The sequence below is a fragment of the Lissotriton vulgaris genome, chromosome 2_1 (assembly GCF_964263255.1).
Source record: "Lissotriton vulgaris chromosome 2_1, aLisVul1.2, whole genome shotgun sequence".
Classification (NCBI taxonomy): domain Eukaryota; kingdom Metazoa; phylum Chordata; class Amphibia; order Caudata; family Salamandridae; genus Lissotriton; species Lissotriton vulgaris.
The window spans coordinates 17,584,680-17,604,409 of record NC_141687.1 but is presented as its reverse complement, the minus strand read 5'-3'; the positions used below and the strand labels follow the sequence as shown (position 1 = coordinate 17,604,409).

Sequence of the window (19,730 nt, the reverse complement as noted above, 5' to 3'; positions counted from 1 at the left end):
CCTCGTGTATCAAGAGGGATGCCATTTTCAGTAGTCTATTGGCCAGCACTTTTCCAAGTATTTTGTAATCGGCATTTAATAATGACAGGGGTCGATATGATGCCATTTGCAGCGGATGCCTTCTGGGTTTAGGCAGTACCACCAACAGTGCCTCTGGCAAGGAAGCTGGGAGCTCTCCCTTTTCATAGGCATCCTCATACATGCTCGATAACTGGGGCACTAGTTGTCCAGCATAGGTGGAGTTCCACTCCGAAGGCCAGCCGTTGGTGCCCTTCGCTAACTGTTTAATGGCATCCAGTAATAGGTTCCTCTAAGGAATCATGCTGAGGTGTGAGGACCTGCGGGAGCTGCACTGTTGTTAAGAAACTATGAATGTGAGGGAGATTATCAGCGAAACGCGCTTTGTGTAGCGCTGCATAGTATTTGTAAAAAGAGGCATTAATTGCCTCTTTAGTTTACTAGTACCCCTACATTGTTTGAGTTTTTTGGGGTCGTCCCTCAGTAATTAAATTACTCCCCAACCTATTCCCCATTAAACCCACAACCTGCTACAGAATTAAATTACGCAAAATTTAAATAACATTAAATGCATTAATTAAATTACATTATAACATAAATAAACACTTTTAACATATAAAATACACTATAAAAAATTCGATATTATTAAATGTTTGATATTTTTATTAACCTATATTATGTACTTCGATATTTTGACTATGTGTATTATAAAATTCGATATTACATTACTTACCTTCAAAACAATATTTTTGATGTCTATATTCTGTCCATTCGATGTTCTGTCCAGCCTATATTTTGTTCTCGATATTATTTGAATTATGTCCATTCGATATTTTCTAGTCGATATTTTGTCCGTTTACCCAAATCAAGCCAGCCCGAAGACCGTACCAAGAGACAGCACGTCGGCTCATTCCGTTCAAGCAAGGCAGTCCGAAAACTGCACCAAGACAGTCCGGAGATTGTACCAAGACACAGCCCGTAGGCTCGTGCCATTCAAGAATGGCGCCATTTTTCCTAGAATTAAATCACTCGCCTGGTGCACACAGGTCGCGTTAAGTTATTCTCCACTGCCAACTCTTTGGACCAAACAGTCAACTCCAAGGTTTCACCTTCTCAGGGCCCCAGCCGGTGACCACTAGACGAGGACTCACCCGATCAGACGGGCGGGGCAGCTGCAAGAGCTAAGCTCGATCGTGTGGGGTACCCCGATCCGCCCGACCGACCAACCGGACGCAACCCCGACTCTGGTGCACACAGGTCGAGTTAAGTTATCCTCCACTGCTGACTCTTTGGACCAACCAGTCAACTCCAAGGTTTCACCTTCTCAGGGCCCCAGCCGGTGACCACTAGAAGAGGACTCACCCAATCAGATTGGCGTGGCAGCTGCGAGAACTAAGCTCGATCGTGTGGGGTACCCTGATCCGCCCGACCGACCAGACGCAACCCCGACCCTGCAGCCTGATTGCGGGTGAGTCTGGTCACATTGTGGGGTACCTGTTCGGGCGCCAACTGAAAGAAGTGGCCCTTAGGGGCCACCGGGTTACTTACAACCACCTGCTGTGCCTTCCCAAGTAATGAAGAGTCGGTCAGATGGGTAGAGAAACAAACTGGCTTTTATTAGCTATACTCTGCAGAGGAGTCTAATCTGACCTGCACCCTAAAATGTCTGCCGAGAGACCAACCTCCCAACAGCCCACAACACATAATCATTCCTCCCAGAAGCCTCCAACCATGCCCACAGTGGAAAGTTACCGGCCTGGGCCGAACATGAACAAAGGAGGCACAGAAGGATGGGCTACCACCTGCCAGATGGGTACATGCTATCTGTAGCTGAAGATTACTGCGCTGAGTCTCAGCGTTTCCTAACGTGAGAGCAGAACTACACACTCTGGTAGGAATGTGAGGGCAGAATGGCCTATTCATTAATAAGTTGGGAAGTAGCCTTGAACAGAAGAGAAGATAATAATGAAATACAGTTTTCTGCTGAGGCAAGCAATGTGAGTAACAAGGCCTAATTCAGGCACAGCCTAAGGAGCCTAATAGGGATTACGAAATACAAAATGGAGTCACACTTGCTAACTAAAGCTTGCACGTTACAGGGATAACTCAGTGGGTTGCAAGAACTGGCAATCTGAATGTCCGCCAACTGCCTGAAACTTAATGGCAGTAAGACCGAGGTGCTCGTGGTGGGGGGAGGGCCATCTGTATGGTCGTCAGCATGGTGGCCACCCTGTCTAGGAGAAACACCTGTTCCTTGCCAGGAAGTAAACAATTTTGGGGTATGGTTGGATGTCGACCTTGCCTATGGCCCCCAGATTGGCCGAGTGCTGGGGGCATGCTTTGGAGTTTTAATAACTCTGAGGAAGGTCTTGGATCTTCTGCCCATTACAGCTCGTCGGACGCTGGTGATGCCCTGGTCACCTCGCGCCTGGATTACGGCAATTTGCTGTATCTGGGGGCCACGGGAAAGGTTTTCAACCGCCTCCAAGTGCTGCAAAATGCAGCCGCTCGCCTTATTTTGAGGATTCCTAGAAGATCATCCTCAAAGGCAGCACTCCAGGCCTTGCACTGGCTTCCTGTCAGGAGCAGGGTGGAATTCAAAGCGCTAGCCATGTGTCACCGCATTCTGGGTGGCAAAGCCCCTGCCCCGTTACAGAGTCTGGTTACCCGTTATGAGCCCACAAGGAATCTGCGCTCCTCCTGCACAGGACTTCTGAAAATCCCAAAAATAAAGAAAGCGCGTATGGGGGGCAGGTCTTTCAGATATCTGGCTGCTAAGAAGTGGAATGACCTGCCATCAGAGTTACGTTTGGAGCGTTCAGAATCCATGTTCAGAAGGAAACTTAAGACTCACCTATTTGGAAGGTAGGCGGCTGTGATGGCTGCTTGGACTGCTCACCCCACTTATCATAGCGCGGGGACACGCCTGTGGGCGTAAACCAGGCGCTTTATAGAACTCCCTAATAATAATAATAATAGTAACGTGAATACACATGGTGTCTATTTAACCACACACTGCTAACCTAATATAACATGTAACAAGAGCATAGCAGGTATGGGGTTTTCAAACCTAACAGGTGTGAGGGATGGAGACGGAAGGGTCAACAAAACCTTCTAGGTTGGGAATTGACGTGGGGTGAGGGACCTTGGGATTGGCAGAAGGGGAAGGATGGTTAAGGAGGGGGCAGATTTTGTGTTGTTCATCGAGTTTTTTATGGTGGGGAAAAAAGTCATCAAACAAATCAAGTTTGCGAGCAAGGGATGGATAAGGATAGTTCCATTATCGTAAAGGGCGATAGTAGCTTCAAACTTATAAACTGGTGAGTGAGAAGCCGTGATTCTTAGACCATGGGGAGTTAATTCGGATGTGGTGATTGGGAATATTGAGTATATAGCGTTTCTCCATTGGACATCTTTTGGTAAAGAAGATAAGATTACAGAATAAAGCTCCTCTTTTTATGCGGAAAAAATGATCCGAGATAAGGGTTTCTGTGTGGGAACTAAGGAGTCGATGTTTAACGTTTTTTGATGCATTCTTAGACAAGTTGGGAGGATACATGATTTTATAAACATTAAGGGCTGAAGGCTCCAAGTGAGAAAGTAAGGCTGTATATACATGTGTATCCATATTGAGCTTGATAGAGCTGGAGGAAGGTGGAAATAAAAATGTGACTGCTAAGTTACCTGGGAGTGCAATGTCACCAGAAAGGTGTTACAAAAAGGAGGAGTGCAAGAAGATGATCCCAGAGGCCCCGGGAAGGTAACAGGCGAGGGATGACCCTAAAGGAACTAGGGGTACAGGATGGGGAAGCACCCAACTAACCAGGCGCCTGACTGAGCATTTGGTTTTCTTTCTTCTATAGCCTGTTTTCTACTTTCTCCCTTCTCTGTCCTGTATTCTCCTTCCCCTCATCTCTTACCTTCTGCCATTCCTCCCTTCTCTCTCATGTTGTCTCATTTCCCTTCCCCACTTCTACCCCCTCCCTTCTGTTTTCTCCTATTCTATTGATGTCCTACGACCTCCATGCCTCCTCTTTCATGTATGATAATTTCTTTCCTCTCTTCTTTGTTTCTTCTCTCCTGTAGTTCTGCCAAAGTCAGGGCATTGAGTACTTGACAGGTCGAGTCTGGATCGGCTTCTGGCTCATCTTCTTCATCTTCATCATGGTGGCAGCCGAAGGCAGCTTCTTGGTGCGGTACATCTCGCCTTTCACTCAGGAGATCTTTGCCTTCCTCATCTCCTTCATCTTCATCTACGAGACCTTCTATAAGCTCTACAAGGTGTGTGCCAGGGGCGGGGGTGGAGGGGAGTGAGGGTCTGCGCCTCTTAATGTGGAGGGCCCATAGAGGTGTACCTGGAGCCCCTTCTGCTGCTTCAAGCTGCCCGGGGTCTTCGAGTGCCTTCTGTCTTTCAACTCTCTGCAGGTGTTCATGGTGCAGTAACACACACTGCTCGCCATATTCATGTTGATAAATCTCCTTCCATGCTTGAGCCTGTATTTGTTCCAGTGAGGTGTTCAAGAAACACAGTTATTCCCTCTCACCCATAGCGTGAGAGTCCTGTGTGAGAGGACTCGTCTGGGCTTCCATATGCCTCACATTCACAGTCAGGGAAGGTTCATCTAAGTAGCTGCTGTGTGTGAGAGTCGAGGTCCCCTTCTGTGGCAGGCACTTGCACTGAGACTCACAACACACAATTCAGCTGTGGAGCACCGGTTCTCACTTTATACCATAGAGATGCTCATTAAGTACCGTCTCTCATTCAAACCATAGAGATGCTCATAGAGCACCTGTTCTCACTTTATACCATAGAGATGCTCATTGAGTACAGTCTCTCATTCAAACCATAGAGATGCTCATGGAGCACCTGTTCTCACTTTATACCATAGAGATGCTCATTGAGTACAGTCTCTCATTCAAACCATAGAGATGCTCATGGAGCACCTGTTCTCACTTTATACCATAGAGATGCTCATTGAGTACAGTCTCTCATTCAAACCATAGAGATGCTCATGGAGCCCCTGTTCTCACTTTATACCATAGAGATGCTCATTAAGTACTGTCTCTCATTCAAACCATAGAGATGCTCACGGAGCACCGGTTCTCACTCCATACCATAGAGGTGCTCATTAAGCACAGTCTCTCATTCAAACCATAGAGATGCTCATGGAGCACCTGTTCTCACTTTATACCATAGAGATGCTCATTGAGTACAGTTTCTCATTCAAACCATAGAGATGCTTGTGGAGCACCTGTTCTCACTCCATACCATAGAGGTGCTCATTAAGCACAGTCTCTCATTCAAACCATAGAGATGCTCATGGAGCACCTGTTCTCACTTTATACCATAGAGATGCTCATTGAGTACAGTCTCTCATTCAAACCATAGAGATGCTCATGGAGCACCTGTTCTCACTTTATACCATAGAGATGCTCATTGAGTACAGTCTCTCATTCAAACCATAGAGATGCTCATGGAGCAACGGTTCTCACTTTATACCATAGAGATGCTCATTGAGTACAGTCTACAATTCAAATCATAGAGATGCTCGTGGAGCACCGGTTCTCACTTTATACCATAGAGATGCTCATTGAGTAAGTCTCTCATTCAAGCCATAGAGATGCTTGTGGAGCACCGGTTCTCACTTTATACCATTGAGATGCTCATTGAGTACCGTCTCTCATTCAAACCATAGAGATGCTCATGGAGCACCGGTTCTCATTTTATACCATAGAGATGCTCATTGAGTACAGTCTCTCATTCAAACCATAGAGATGCTCATGGAGCACCGGTTCTCACTTTATACCATAGAGATGCTCATTAAGTACCGTCTCTCATTCAAACCATAGAGATGCTCATGGAGCACCTGTTCTCACGTTATACCATAGAGATGCTCATTGAGTACAGTCTCTCATTCAAACCATAGAGATGCTCATGGAGCACCTGTTCTCACTTTATACCATAGAGATGCTCATTAAGTACTGTCTCTCATTCAAACCATAGAGATGCTCACGGAGCACCGGTTCTCACTCCATACCATAGAGGTGCTCATTAAGCACAGTCTCACATTCAAACCATAGAGATGCTTGTGGAGCACCTGTTCTCACTTTATACCATAGAGATACTCATTAAGTACTGTCTCTCATTCAAACCATAGAGATGCTTGTGGAGCACCTGTTCTCACTTTATACCATAGAGATGCTCATTGAGTAAGTCTCTCATTCAAGCCATAGAGATGCTCGTGGAGCACCGGTTCTCACTTTATACCATAGAGATGCTCATTGAGTACAGTCTCTCATTCAAACCATAGAGATGCTCATGGAGCAACGGTTCTCACTTTATACCATAGAGATGCTCATTGAGTAAGTCTCTCATTCAAGCCATAGAGATGCTCGTGGAGCACCGGTTCTCACTTTATACCATAGAGATGCTCATTGAGTACAGTCCCTCATTCAAACCATAGAGATGCTCATGGAGCACCGGTTCTCACTTTATACCATAGAGATGCTCATTAAGTATCGTCTCTCATTCAAACCATAGAGATGCTCACGGAGCACCGGTTCTCACTCTATACCATAGAGGTGCTCATTGAGCACAGTCTCTCATTCAAACCATAGAGATGCTCATGGAGCACCTGTTCTCACTTTATACCATAGAGATGCTCATTGAGTACAGTCTCTCATTCAAACCATAGAGATGCTCATGGAGCAACGGTTCTCACTTTATACCATAGAGATGCTCATTGAGCACAGTCTCTCATTCAAACCATAGAGATGCTCATGGAGCACCGGTTCTCACTTTATACCATAGAGATGCTCATGGAGCACCGGTTCTCACTTTATACCATAGAGGTGCTCATTGAGCACAGTCTCTCATTCAAACCATAGAGATGCTCATGGAGCACCTGTTCTCACTTTATACCATAGAGATGCTCATTGAGTACAGTCTCTCATTCAAACCATAGAGATGCTCATGGAGCAACGGTTCTCACTTTATACCATAGAGATGCTCATTGAGTACAGTCTCTCATTCAAACCATAGAGATGCTCGTGGAGCATCGGTACTCACGCCATACCATAGAGGTGCTCATTGAGGACAGTCTCTCATTCAAACCATAGAGATGCTCATGGAGCACCGGTTCTCACTTTATACCATAGAGATGCTCATTGAGTACTGTCTCTCATTCAAACCATAGAGATGCTCATGGAGCAACGGTTCTCACTTTATACCATAGAGGTGCTCATTGAGGACAGTCTCTCATTCAAACCATAGAGATGCTCACTGAGCACCGGTTCTCACTTTATACCATAGAGATACTCATTAAGTACTGTCTCTCATTCAAACCATAGAGATGCTTGTGGAGCACCTGTTCTCACTTTATACCATAGAGATGCTCATTGAGTAAGTCTCTCATTCAAGCCATAGAGATGCTCGTGGAGCACCGGTTCTCACTTTATACCATAGAGATGCTCATTGAGTACAGTCTCTCATTCAAACCATAGAGATGCTCATGGAGCACCGGTTCTCACTTTATACCATAGAGATGCTCATTGAGTAAGTCTCTCATTCAAGCCATAGAGATGCTCGTGGAGCACCGGTTCTCACTTTATACCATAGAGATGCTCATTGAGTACAGTCCCTCATTCAAACCATAGAGATGCTCATGGAGCACCGGTTCTCACTTTATACCATAGAGATGCTCATTAAGTATCGTCTCTCATTCAAACCATAGAGATGCTCACGGAGCACCGGTTCTCACTCTATACCATAGAGGTGCTCATTGAGCACAGTCTCTCATTCAAACCATAGAGATGCTCATGGAGCACCTGTTCTCACTTTATACCATAGAGATGCTCATTGAGTACAGTCTCTCATTCAAACCATAGAGATGCTCATGGAGCAACGGTTCTCACTTTATACCATAGAGATGCTCATTGAGTACAGTCTCTCATTCAAACCATAGAGATGCTCGTGGAGCATCGGTACTCACGCCATACCATAGAGGTGCTCATTGAGGACAGTCTCTCATTCAAACCATAGAGATGCTCATGGAGCACCGGTTCTCACTTTATACCATAGAGATGCTCATTGAGTACTTGCATAATGGAAAACAAGGTGCGAAGATTATAGGATGTCACCCTCCTTGGAATAAAACCTGCTTGATCTGGCATAAATAATTTTTCCATTAAGAGGGTAAGCCTGTCAGCTAGGAGTTTGGCCAATAATTTAGCGCTGTTATTGATAAGGGACAGCGGCCTGTATGAATTACATTGGTCGGTTGGTTTCCCTGGTTTTAAGAGTGATGTTATCAATGCTTTTCTCATAGTACATGGGAGAACCTCACTTTCATATGCCTCCTCATATACTTTTTTTAATATAAGTACAATTTGATCTATATGTGTTTTATAAAAATCCATATGGAGGCCATCTAGCCCAGGAGCTTTGCCTGATTTCATCTGCATTATTGCAGCACAAATGTCATCCTCCTCTAATGGGGCGGTTAGAAACTCCCTCTGTACCTTGCCTAGCCAGGTCAGTGCTACATCATTGAGGTGTGAGGTCAAGTCTATGTGTCTGTTGCTTACTAGTTTAGAAGCTAGAATAATGGGTTTTGAATTCTCGGAGTATTGTAGCATTGTCCCTATGGATGTTACCCTTGGGGTCTGTGACTTCAAGCACAGAGCTGGAGAAACAAGGTTTTCTGATCTCTTCAGCTAGAGCTTTCCCAGGTTGTTCGCCTTCACTGTTTTTACGGACCTTAAAATATTTACTATGAAATCGACGTTCTCTGTCTGCTGTCTCTTTGTAATCTGTCAGCTTGTCCATCATTTCTTTTTGAAGATTACCATCTACTCTATGATTCAGATCTTGTTCCATACGTTTTAGTTCTACTTCAAGTTTGTGAAGCATTGTTTGTATGTCTCGAAGGACTCCAAAACCCTTGCCTATACAAAACCCTCTAATAGTGACCTTAGAAGCCCCCCATACTGTTGCTACCGGGGGCACTGTGCCTTTTATCTAGTAACATATGTGGCATTAGTCTCCAATTTACATGGGGCACTGTTCACTGAGGAGGGGCTAAAGTTAGTTGAACTGGCGAGTGGTCCGAATGTGTCCTGGTTAAATGAATCGTCTTGGTAATCCAAGGTCCCACCCCTTTAAAAATGATCCAATAATCTATCCTGGACTAGGACGAGTGAAATGAAGAGATTTGTATTCCCTCCCTTTTCTCCGGATGTATATGTCTCCATGTATATAAGAGGTTATTATCCATCAGTATACTTTGCATTAAGTTTTGTGTTTTGGAGTAATGCTGAGTGAGTGGATTAGATCTGTGTTACATTGAAATCCCCTCCCCAGATCAGATGTGTGGTGCCTATATCCTGTATCGTTCCCCACTGTGATGCATAAAATTCTGGGTTATCAGCATTTGTTCCGTAACAATTAATCGAAGTGACTGATTCGGAACATAATTTACATCATATTATCGCATATCACACTTCCTGATCCCAATTTTTGTTGCCGTTGTCTGTCTTTCCCAGTGACCCGCTTGAGAAAATCTTCTGCCTTATATGCCTGAACAAAGAAATGTTGTTTTCCCTGATGAGTAATCCGGAGACGTACCAGGTACATAAGAGCATAGTCGGTTTGTGCTTCCATTAGTTTACGTTTTACTGGAATACATTTTCTACGGGCTTCCTTCACAGCAGGTGTAAAATCTGGGTATATTGTAAAGTCCTGTCCTTCGAAATTAAGGTTTCTTTTCTCTCTTGCTAATCGCTACGCCACATCTCTATCACGGAAATTCAGTAGTCTTGCAGAGGCGCACCGGGAGGCGGCTGAGGACCCAGAGAGCGGTTTGCCCTCTCCACCACCATAAGTGCAGAGAAAGTCTCTGTGACAAACACTGTATATAACATACGTTCAATGAAATCTTCCATTCGACTTGCATTTGTGCTCTCTGATATTCTCACGCCTCGTATATTATTGCGACAGGGTCGCACTTCTAAATCCTCATTTTTTTCAGCTATCACCCTCAGCACTTTGTCCATCTGCACCATTTGTTTATGGATTTCATTTGCTTTGTCCTCTGTATCAGAGATTCTACGTTCTGCCTCAGTGATGCGCTCATCATGCTTGTCGAGTCTAATTACTATAGAGTCCATTCGGGCATTCATTGAGTCCATATTGGTCTTTATAGATGTAAGGGTCTGTTGCATAGCCAGTAATAACATTTTTAATTAATCCTCCTGATGAGGTATTGAGTCTTGTGGGGGTGCCATGTTTGAGTGCTCAGCTTCTTCCTGTTGTGAGCGTGTTCCATTTTTGGGCTCACAATTTATTTTTGTTTGTTTGCCAACAGTTTTTCCCATGACCCAGAGTGATATGGCCAGTTGCCGTGCACTGGTCTATGTTGCTGTCCACTGCTGTGATTCAGATAAGCAGCCTTAGCAGGCTAATATGGCCAAGATGCCTAATTTGTTTATGCAGCCTTCCATGTGAAATACACCTTTATAGCTCTTTGTAATGCGTGAGCTATTACGTGATTATTTGCAAGCCCTTATGCCTGTCACTTCATAGAGTTTCTAGCAATTTTGTATATTTGGGCTACACTCCAGCAAATGTTATGCCATCACATGTGGGATCTCGTGTATGGCAACTTGCTGTTCTGTCGATTTTACATTCTCTCCCAGCCGCCTCTGAAGCACTCCGCTGCCCTTTCTTACTGGGACATTCCTCTCATGTATGCCGCCATTTCGTGTCCACGTATCATCCTTGCATCCTGTTTCAATCTCATTAATAGCATGAAGTGTATAGTTAAGTGGCCGCAACAATATGCTGTGCTTGCCGACATGCTGCTGTTGCAATATCTCTATTTCTGCCTCTTTATTGAGCATGCTTAATCCTGCAGCAGTTCAAGCTATAGTATGCCCGCTTTAGCTGCCATTTGGCTTCCTTACTTGATCCTCATGATCTGGATCCATTCACCACCTCGCGATCGTAAGGAATATAGAAAAGCCAAGAGGGCTTTGCCGCACTTCTCCACTTGCGCTTTTCACCGGCATGGAGCTTGGAAATTCCCGATCTGGCACGCCAGTTTCTGTGGGGCCTCAGCGCGTTATGAAAGCCTCGGCCTCTCATAACAAACGTAGGGATTCTGGATTCTCAGATCGGGGCTCCGCCTTCAACCTCCAAGCAGCGTAGATGCACCATCTCCGATCAATTTTCTGTTCCGAAAACAACACTTGTTTGTGGCAACAATTAATTTTTCAATAGTCCCACTTTGTTTATTTCTATTCGTGGGCATTTAGGGCAGGATAATTGCGGATGCATTTCCCTGAGCCGCAGGAGCCTTACTCGGGTGCAGCCATTCTGATTTTGCGCCACCTAGCGCCCCACCCTTGGCAGATAATTTATAACCTAAGTAATCAATGTTGGAAACACTAAATTTACATTTCTCAATGCTGATAGTTACACCTCTCACCTTCAAAATTGTTAAAACGTAATGCATTCTGATATGCTGCTGATCTTGATCATTGCCAAACACTAAAACATTGTCTTGAAATGCAACAACCCCCTTAATATCCATAAACATGCCTTCTAGAATCTTTTGCAATACAGCTGGCGCCAAAGCCAACCAAAAGTCATACGCTTGAATTGAAATAAACCCTCAGCGGTAATAAAAGATGTTAAATGTCTACAATCAGGATGAAGGTTGATCTGATGGTATGCTGAGGTCCTATCTAAGAAGCTAAAAATCTTGCCACCCTCCAAAGTAGAAAGTATGTTAGTGATGTTTGGCAAGGGGTGACGATGGATCCAGATTTGTTTGTTAAGATCACGTAAATCCACACACATGCAAATAGAACCATTAGCTTTGTGTGCTAAAACAATGGGGACAACCCAATTAGAACATTCAACAGGTTTAATAATACCAAGTTCACAAAGTTTCTGTAGTTCAGCTTTTAATTCGGCACACAAGGCTAACGGAACTCTTCTAACTTTGTGTACCAATGGGTAAGATTCATCAATCAACTCGATCTTATGGTTATAACCCTTAAGGGTACCTAGATCCTTTTGGAAAACTTCAGGAAACTGCATTTCCCACTTGAATATATGTTTAACAGGCATAATGGGTAAATAGCTGTTCCTCAACACTACCAGGGCAGAATTATTAGGCTCAAGTAATATGCCGAGGTTCTTCTGATCGTGCCAACCTAACAAACACAAATCATCCTTGGCAACATATACAACCCCATCAGAGCTATTAGTTTGAACTTCAAACTGGCGGAGAATTCACCCACTATATCAATGCTATTGCCAACGTACCCCACAGGACACAGTTTGGAATCAATCATATGAGTACTTTTAAAATGGTTGTGCCAAACTTTCTCACTCAACAAGGTATAAAGTGAACCAGAGCCCACCATTACCTTCACATCAATGCCATTGATGCTCACTGTGCAAAATGGTCTAGCCAAATCATTCAAACCAATGCGACAGACAGAAACATCCTTGACCATGAGCACTCCATCATCCTCACTGGTAAAATGCTCATCCTTCTATAGCATTACAGGGGCTTACGCCATAATATTTTTTCTGATGTTGGACCCCATTGGAAGATGTGTGGTCCTTGCCAGGACAAATATGGCATTTCCTAAATGAGAAGGACTGCAACAACGATAACACTCTAACTGTTTGAATGGAAGTCTTTTGAATGACTTGTCCTAAGCTTTACTAGCGTCAGATGTATTCACAGAAGTCTCCTTGATCTTGTCTTTGGTATACTTGGATTTCACTGCTAAGACATCAGAAGAGTGAGATTTTTCGGTTGACTCCGTCAATTGACTCATGAAGGATGTGGTGCTCGCAATCCTAGAAGCTATTTCTACATTAGGTTTGGATAATAGGGCCTCTTGAATTTTGTTGTTGTTAGTTTTCTCTACCAGCTGATCACGGATCATTTTGTCCTCAAATTCCCTATAGTTAAAGAGTCACCTTCTAATGCATCCAAATATGCCTCAAAAGCTTCCTTCCATTGCTCCCAATCAGATTTGGGATTGGTATGATTAGGAGAGAAGGTAGGTGGAGGAACTAGTGAATGCTGCATTTTGTAAAGGAAACAGCACCGTAGAAAAGCGAATAATGTTGCAAAAATACAGTTCTAAGGAAAGGTGAAAGGAGTTCTTATATTTTTATATGCAACAATTAATTAAGGTTAAATCATAACAACAAGGACTTAAGGCATTGACGATGGAAGAACTCAAACAGTATGTTCATGTGTTGTAAGAAGTTACTTGTATGGTGTAAAAGTTGTGTGCATCAGCGCAGACATCTTCCAGTGCACACCTCGTAAAAGGATAACATGAACGTGAAAAATTAGAACAAAAAGAACCCAGTTGTGCATATCAGCAAATAATGACCACTGTACGCAATACTGGCGATTGAATACAGGAAGCAAATGAAGTTGTGCGTATCAGTGATTAAAGTAGCACTCAAGAATAGCTGAGTGCATCAGCGTAAGAGACTCCTTAATTGATATAACAATACGACACAGCTGTGCATATCAGCGATAGAAAATGATGCTGTACGCTGTACTTGAGAACAGCGAAGTGCATCAGCTCGAATGACTCTGGTTGCTTTGGACTCAGACCAATAACCAGAAAATGGCTGCAAGTAGCGTGATGACGCTAAGGGGGTGACGTCAGCCAACAGCGAAGAAAGGAGTCGGGTGTAGAAAGCACACGCAGGGGCCGGCTCGAGCCAATGCGCTGTGCCCAAGGCAGTCAAAATCCACCATGTACTCATGGTTGTGAATCTTCCAGGGGCTGATGCTGGTTTAAGGCAGCGCCTTATACCAAAACCATCAAAATCCACCAAGGGGCCAGTAGGCGGTCGGAAACCAATCAATCAATCAATCAGTCCATTTGTAGAGCACCTACTCACCCATGAGGGTCTCAAGGCGCTGGGGGTGGGGAATGTTGCAACTGCATATGCAGTCAGGTTTTGAGTAGCCTCCTGAAGGTTAGTAGGTCTTCGGTCTGCTGTAAGGGGATGGGGAGGGCGTTCCAGGTCTTGGCGGCGAGGTGAGAGAAGGATCAGCTGCCGGAGGTCACTCTTCGGATGGTAGTGGGGGCGCAGTTTCCAGAGCGGAGCTGACGGTTTGGGGTGTAGAAACTGAGTCGGCTGTTGAGGTACGCTGGCCTGGTGTTGTGGAGTGCCTTGTGTGCATTGGCGAGGAGCTTGAAGGTGATCCTCTTGCTGACGGGCAGCCAGTGCAGGTCTCTCTAGTGGGGGGCAATGTGGCTGTGTCGAGCGAGGGATGTCGAGGATCAGGCGGGCAGAGGCGTTCTGTAAGCGTACGCTCATTGCTTGCACATCAACGGCTTTCATCAAGGTGACACCAGACACAGAGGATGTGTTTGGCGATGTGTCAGGATGTCTGAAGATCAGAAACACCACGTGGGGGACTCTTCCTGACCCGGTCAACTCGTCGCCACTGCAAGGAATCGGTATGGTAAGTAGAAGGTCATTTATTGAGTATATAGAGAACAGGATGAGTCGGTACGTCCGACTCTCACAGAAAAAAATAACAACTCCCAATCGACACAATCCCACACTCCTGTGCCAACTCGAAGGTTTCACAACAGAGGAACCAAAAGTTACCTCTTAGTGGAGAAAGCGGCATATTACCCATTGTTCAATGGCTTCATGTACATGTTAAGAACCTCCCTGCATGCCTTGCATCAGCATGTAGTACAGTATATATATCTTGAAGCAACTAAAATACAACCACACAAAGAGGAGTTGGCCTAATGGCTAGGGCGGTCGACCTTGAATCTGGGGAAACGGGTTTGAGTCTCTGCAATGACCCTGAACATCCTGTGATTCTGGGCAAATCACTTAATCTCACTGTGCCTAACGAAAATGAATGTGTCCTCATGTAATGCAACTGGTGCTCATGTAAAACGCTCTGGTAACGATTCCGGGTCAAGTTTGCGCTATATAAAACTCTGTAGGATCTTTGTGATTTTTGCAGTCCTTCCTCCTCTGCATCCTCTGATCTCAAACCTTTGCAGTGATGACTCGGAGCCAATAAGGAACATTTTGCATTCTGGAGGTTCTTTAACTGGACCTCTCTGTAAATGAAGTTATTGTGTTAGTGACTCCGCCCTTGTTGTCATGGCTCTCTGCACTCTTCCGCACCTCTGCATGTGTTGACTGAATGTCCTCTGACTTTATCCCCCGCTCAGGTGTTTACGGAGCACCCCCTCCTGAGGTCATACCCCCCCAATCCAAGGCACAGCCGGAACTCGAGCACGCCGGGCCTGAGCCCCTCCGCGGCGGACACCCGGATGCAGCCGAACACGGCGCTGCTCTCCCTCATCCTCATGCTGGGCACCTTCTTCATCGCCTTCTTCATGCGCAAGTTCAGGAACAGCCGCTTCCTGGGAGGGAAGGTGAGAACATGGCGGTGTGGTGGGGGGGGCAGCGACACAGGGCAAGGGGGGGACTAGCGACACAGGGCGGGGGCCAGGAACACAGGACAAGGGTGGGGCCAGCGACACAGGGTGAGAGTGGGGACCAGCGATACAGGGTAAGAGTGGGGGTCAGCAACACACAGCGGGGACCAGCAACTCAGGGTGGGGTACCAGAGACACAGGGTGAGGGCAAGGACTGGTGACACAGGATGGGGGGCAGTGACACTGGGCAGGGGTGGGGACCAGCGACACAGGACAAGGGCGAGGACCAGTGGACAGAGTAAGGGGGGGTCAGTGATGCAGGGTGGGGGGACAGTGGCATAGGGCGAAGGAGGGACCAGATACACAGGGCGAGAGTGGGGCCAACGACATAGGGTGAGGGAGAGATAAGAAACACTAGTGGGAGCAGTGACACAGGATGAGGGTGTGGCCAGTGACACAGGATGAGGGTGTGGCCAGTGACACAGGATGAGGGCAGGGGCCAGAAACACATGGTGAGGGCGGGGCCAGTGACACAGGGCGAGGGCGGGGGCCAGCAGAATAGAAAGACAGCAAGCTGGGAACTGGAAAGAATGAAATGGGAAGAAAGGCAGGGACTGGAAAAGGATATACAGAAGGGGAGGCTACAAGGTATACTAGAATAGTGCAGGTTCAGGAATCAAGGGAACAAAGTAGCATAGAAGGCAGTGCTGGGGCAGGAGCAAGAAGTGAGCTAAGGCTCAGGAGTCAAGGCAGCACGGCAGGCAGTGCCGGTTCAGGAACAGGGAACTACCAAAGCTTCAGGAGTCATGGTAGCACTGCAGGCAATACTGGTTCAAGGAAACAGGAAAAAGCTACAGCTCAGGAAACAAGGAGTCATGAGAGCACTGCAAACAGTGCAAATCAGGAACAGGAAATAGCTGAAGCCCAGGAACAAAAACAAAGAATAACTATAGCTCAGGAGCTCAGGGAACAAGGTAGCACTGTAGACAGGGCTAATTCAGGAGAAGGAATAGCTATAGCTTAGAAATCAAGGAACAAGGATTAACTATAGCTCTGGAATCAAGGAATATCAAAAGCTCAGGAAACAAGGACTGGTCTCCTCACCGGTACACAGCTACAATGACCAACCTTGGCCTGAAGGGAGCTGCGGCTTAACAGAGCTCACAGCCAGCCACGGGTGGGCTGAATTCCTCCACCCACCCAGGGCCTGCAGGGGTGGAGACAAAGCAGTGAGCAGGGAATTCTGGGTAATGGAGTGTCAAACATGAGCTGGCTGGCTTCAAGCATGAGCTGGCTGGCTTCAAGCATGAGCTGGCTGGCTCTCACAAGCCCCAGCATGGGTTGGGAATGGATGACAATTTGCAAGTAGAATCCAAATGACTGGAAGTCAGTATATGCATGAAGGGGAGGGTGTGGGAGCTTATTAGAACAATGGAGAGCCCCTGGATGGAGTCTCGAGTATGCAGAGAGCGAATCATGACACAGGAACACAGGGCAAGGGCGGGGGTCAGCGACACAGGGCGAGGGGGGAAATCACGACACAGGGTGCAGGGGCAGTGACACAGGGTGAGGGTGGGGGCTATGACACAGGGCTAGGGTGGGTAGCAGTGACACAGGGCAAGGGTGGGGCCAGCGACACAGGGTGAGGGCAGAGGACAGGAACACAGGGGAGGGCAGGGACCACTGACACAGCATGAGGGGTGACCAGCGACACAGTGTGAAGACTGGACCCAGCGATGCAGGGTGGGAGTGACACAGGGTGAGGGTGGACCAGCGGTACACAGTGGGTAGAAGTGACACAGGGCGAGGGTGGGGACCAGCAACACAGGGCGGGCCAGTAACACAGAATGGGGGGGACCAGTGACACAGGGTGTTGGGAAGTGACACAGCATGAGGAGTGACCAGCGACACTGGGTGAGGGTGGGGGTCAGCGGCATAGGGTGAGTGCGGGGTCAGCGGCACAGGGTGAGGGCATGGCCGGGAACACAGGACAAGGGCGTGGATCAGTGACACGGGGCAAGGGCGGGGGCTAGCGACACAGGGTGAGGGCAGGGCCAGGAACACAGGGGGATGGCAGGGACCAGTGACACAGGCAGAGGGCGGGGCCAGCGGTCCAGGGTGAGGGCGTGTGCCAGCGACACAGGGTGAGGGCACGGGCCAGCAAAACAAGGCTCACAGCATGTGTTAATCAGTGGTCAAAATGCACTAAAAAAGTATAGGAACTGCGATGCTGAATGCAATGGGGCAGGATCAGTAAGCGTGGGGGCGGGGTCATAGGATTGGCTAAAAAAAAAAAAAATATGTACTTTTTTTTGTCTTTTACCTTAGGGAAGCTAAATGTAAAATAGCACACAGCTTAAATGAGAAACAAAAGAAAATAAATGATGTTAGTTACTTACAAATACACTATATAATACATTATAAAACCTCTATTAGTCAATGCAGTGGAGGGGTGCAGGTGTAACCAGAGAGACGCAGAGTTAACATTTGGTTGGTGCAGTGGAGAATAGAGACTTGTGTATTTGTAGTGCTGTGTATTTGTAAACCATTATTTTAAACCTGCATTATTACACAAACTATAAGATAGTCAGACACAAAATGATCGAAAATACTGCATGGGGCTTCCAAATATAGATTTTAGTAATACCCACTGTACATAATGCATTTTTTATGTGCCTGTCCCTTAAATGCAAGCTCTTCACAGCTCAGCCCTACCAGCCAAAAAGAATACATCTGTGTCACCAGGAAGCTTCAAGTGGTTCCATCAATTGAAGCGAGTTTGGCTCCCAAGCACCCTATATATTTGCAGATGACCCGAATGCTCACATTTGCTTTTCTTTCAGGCAGCTGGCACCCTGGCAGGAAGGCTGGTTTATGCTTTAGCCGTGTGCCCACCTTTGGTTTCACAGCACAGGAGACTCCCTGAATAAAACTTCAGCGGAAGCTTTTAATATCGGAAAAACCGCCCCGGGACGCTGGTGTTTTTTTAAAAAAAGTAGGGCGACGCATTTTTCTATTTGAAAGAAGTATGGCACGTGGTGCCCCTTCGATCCCCCCCACTTCGACCACTGGTGTTAATGTAATTTGTGCTGACGGATGGGCGAGGCTTGAGCGCATGAGAAAGAAAGGGGTCAAGTGACGCTGGCCGACATAGGAGAGGGGGTCAGTGTGTCCTACCGGCCGCTGCGAGGCCTCTGGGTAGTTACGCGCTATATGAATATAATTTTTCATTTCATTTCATTTCAGTGTGGGGGACATACTTTCACTAGTGTCGGCAACCCGTGACGTAGCCTGGGCATCACTGCAAGCCAGGGCACTTTGGGTCCCATCAGCTAGGATGGTAGTGATAGGCAGCTCTACATGTGGCCCAGTGGGCACCACAAATCCCTCGGTGGAAGCGGGGGGGGGGGGGGTGATGTACAAGATCGTGTACATCAAGTGAGTTTTACACAAACGCATTTGAGGCACAGGGAGGTTCAGTGGGTTGCCCTGAATCACACGATGTTGAGCCAGATACAGAGGCCGCCCTTCAAGTCTGGGTCCAGAGGCTACAAATATCGTCAGCTCAAGCCACTAAGCCACATCTCCCCCAGACCTGTGAATAGTTGTCTGGCTGCTCTGGTGCCATTGAACCAGTACTTAATTTGAGCCTGTGGTTTTTGGTGCTCCGCACCAGTGCTTAATTGTCAGCACCTGCTCTAGTGGCAGTCCACCACATGGTGGCGCTGTCTGCTGGATTTTGAGAGGAGCACAACCGAATTTAATAAGTCAATATACATTAAAGAAGAACCTTACCTGCCACTCCCACCATCATTACAGCTTTGGATGGCCTGGAATAAGCTGAATTATAACACTTGTAGGAGTGTGATGGTTAGTAGTTCAATGAAGACTGCTCGGGTAGGGCTGGTGGAACAGTGGGTGGGCCTGGCGGGCAGTGTGTGGTGCTGGTGGAGCAGTGGGTGGGCCTGGGGGGCAGTAGGTGGGCCTGGCGGGGCAGTGGGTGGGCCTGGCGGGGCAGTGGGTGCACCTAGCGGGGCAGTGGGTGGACCTGGCGGGCAGTGGGTGGTGCTGGTGGAGCAGTGGGTGGGCCTGGGGGGCAGTAGGTGGGCCTGGCGGGGCAGTAGGTGGGCCTGACGGGGCAGTGGGTGGGCCTGGCGGGGCAGTAGGTGGGCCTGGCGGGGCAGTAGGTGGGCCTGGCGGGGCAGTGGGTGGACCTAGCGGGGCAGTGAGTGGACCTGGCGGGACAG

At 47.0% G+C, this 19,730-nt stretch overlaps 1 protein-coding gene across 1 annotated transcript in view; it reads left to right on the top strand.

Moving 5' to 3' along the window:
- Nucleotides 1-19,730, top strand: part of SLC4A3 (solute carrier family 4 member 3) — a 475,170-nt gene that overhangs the window by 394,663 nt on the left and 60,777 nt on the right. Inside the window, exons 16-17 of the mRNA XM_086958435.1 lie at nucleotides 4,105-4,299; nucleotides 15,274-15,480. Coding sequence (XP_086814561.1) covers nucleotides 4,105-4,299; nucleotides 15,274-15,480 — 402 coding nt within the window. The remainder of the gene's footprint in view (nucleotides 1-4,104; nucleotides 4,300-15,273; nucleotides 15,481-19,730) is intronic.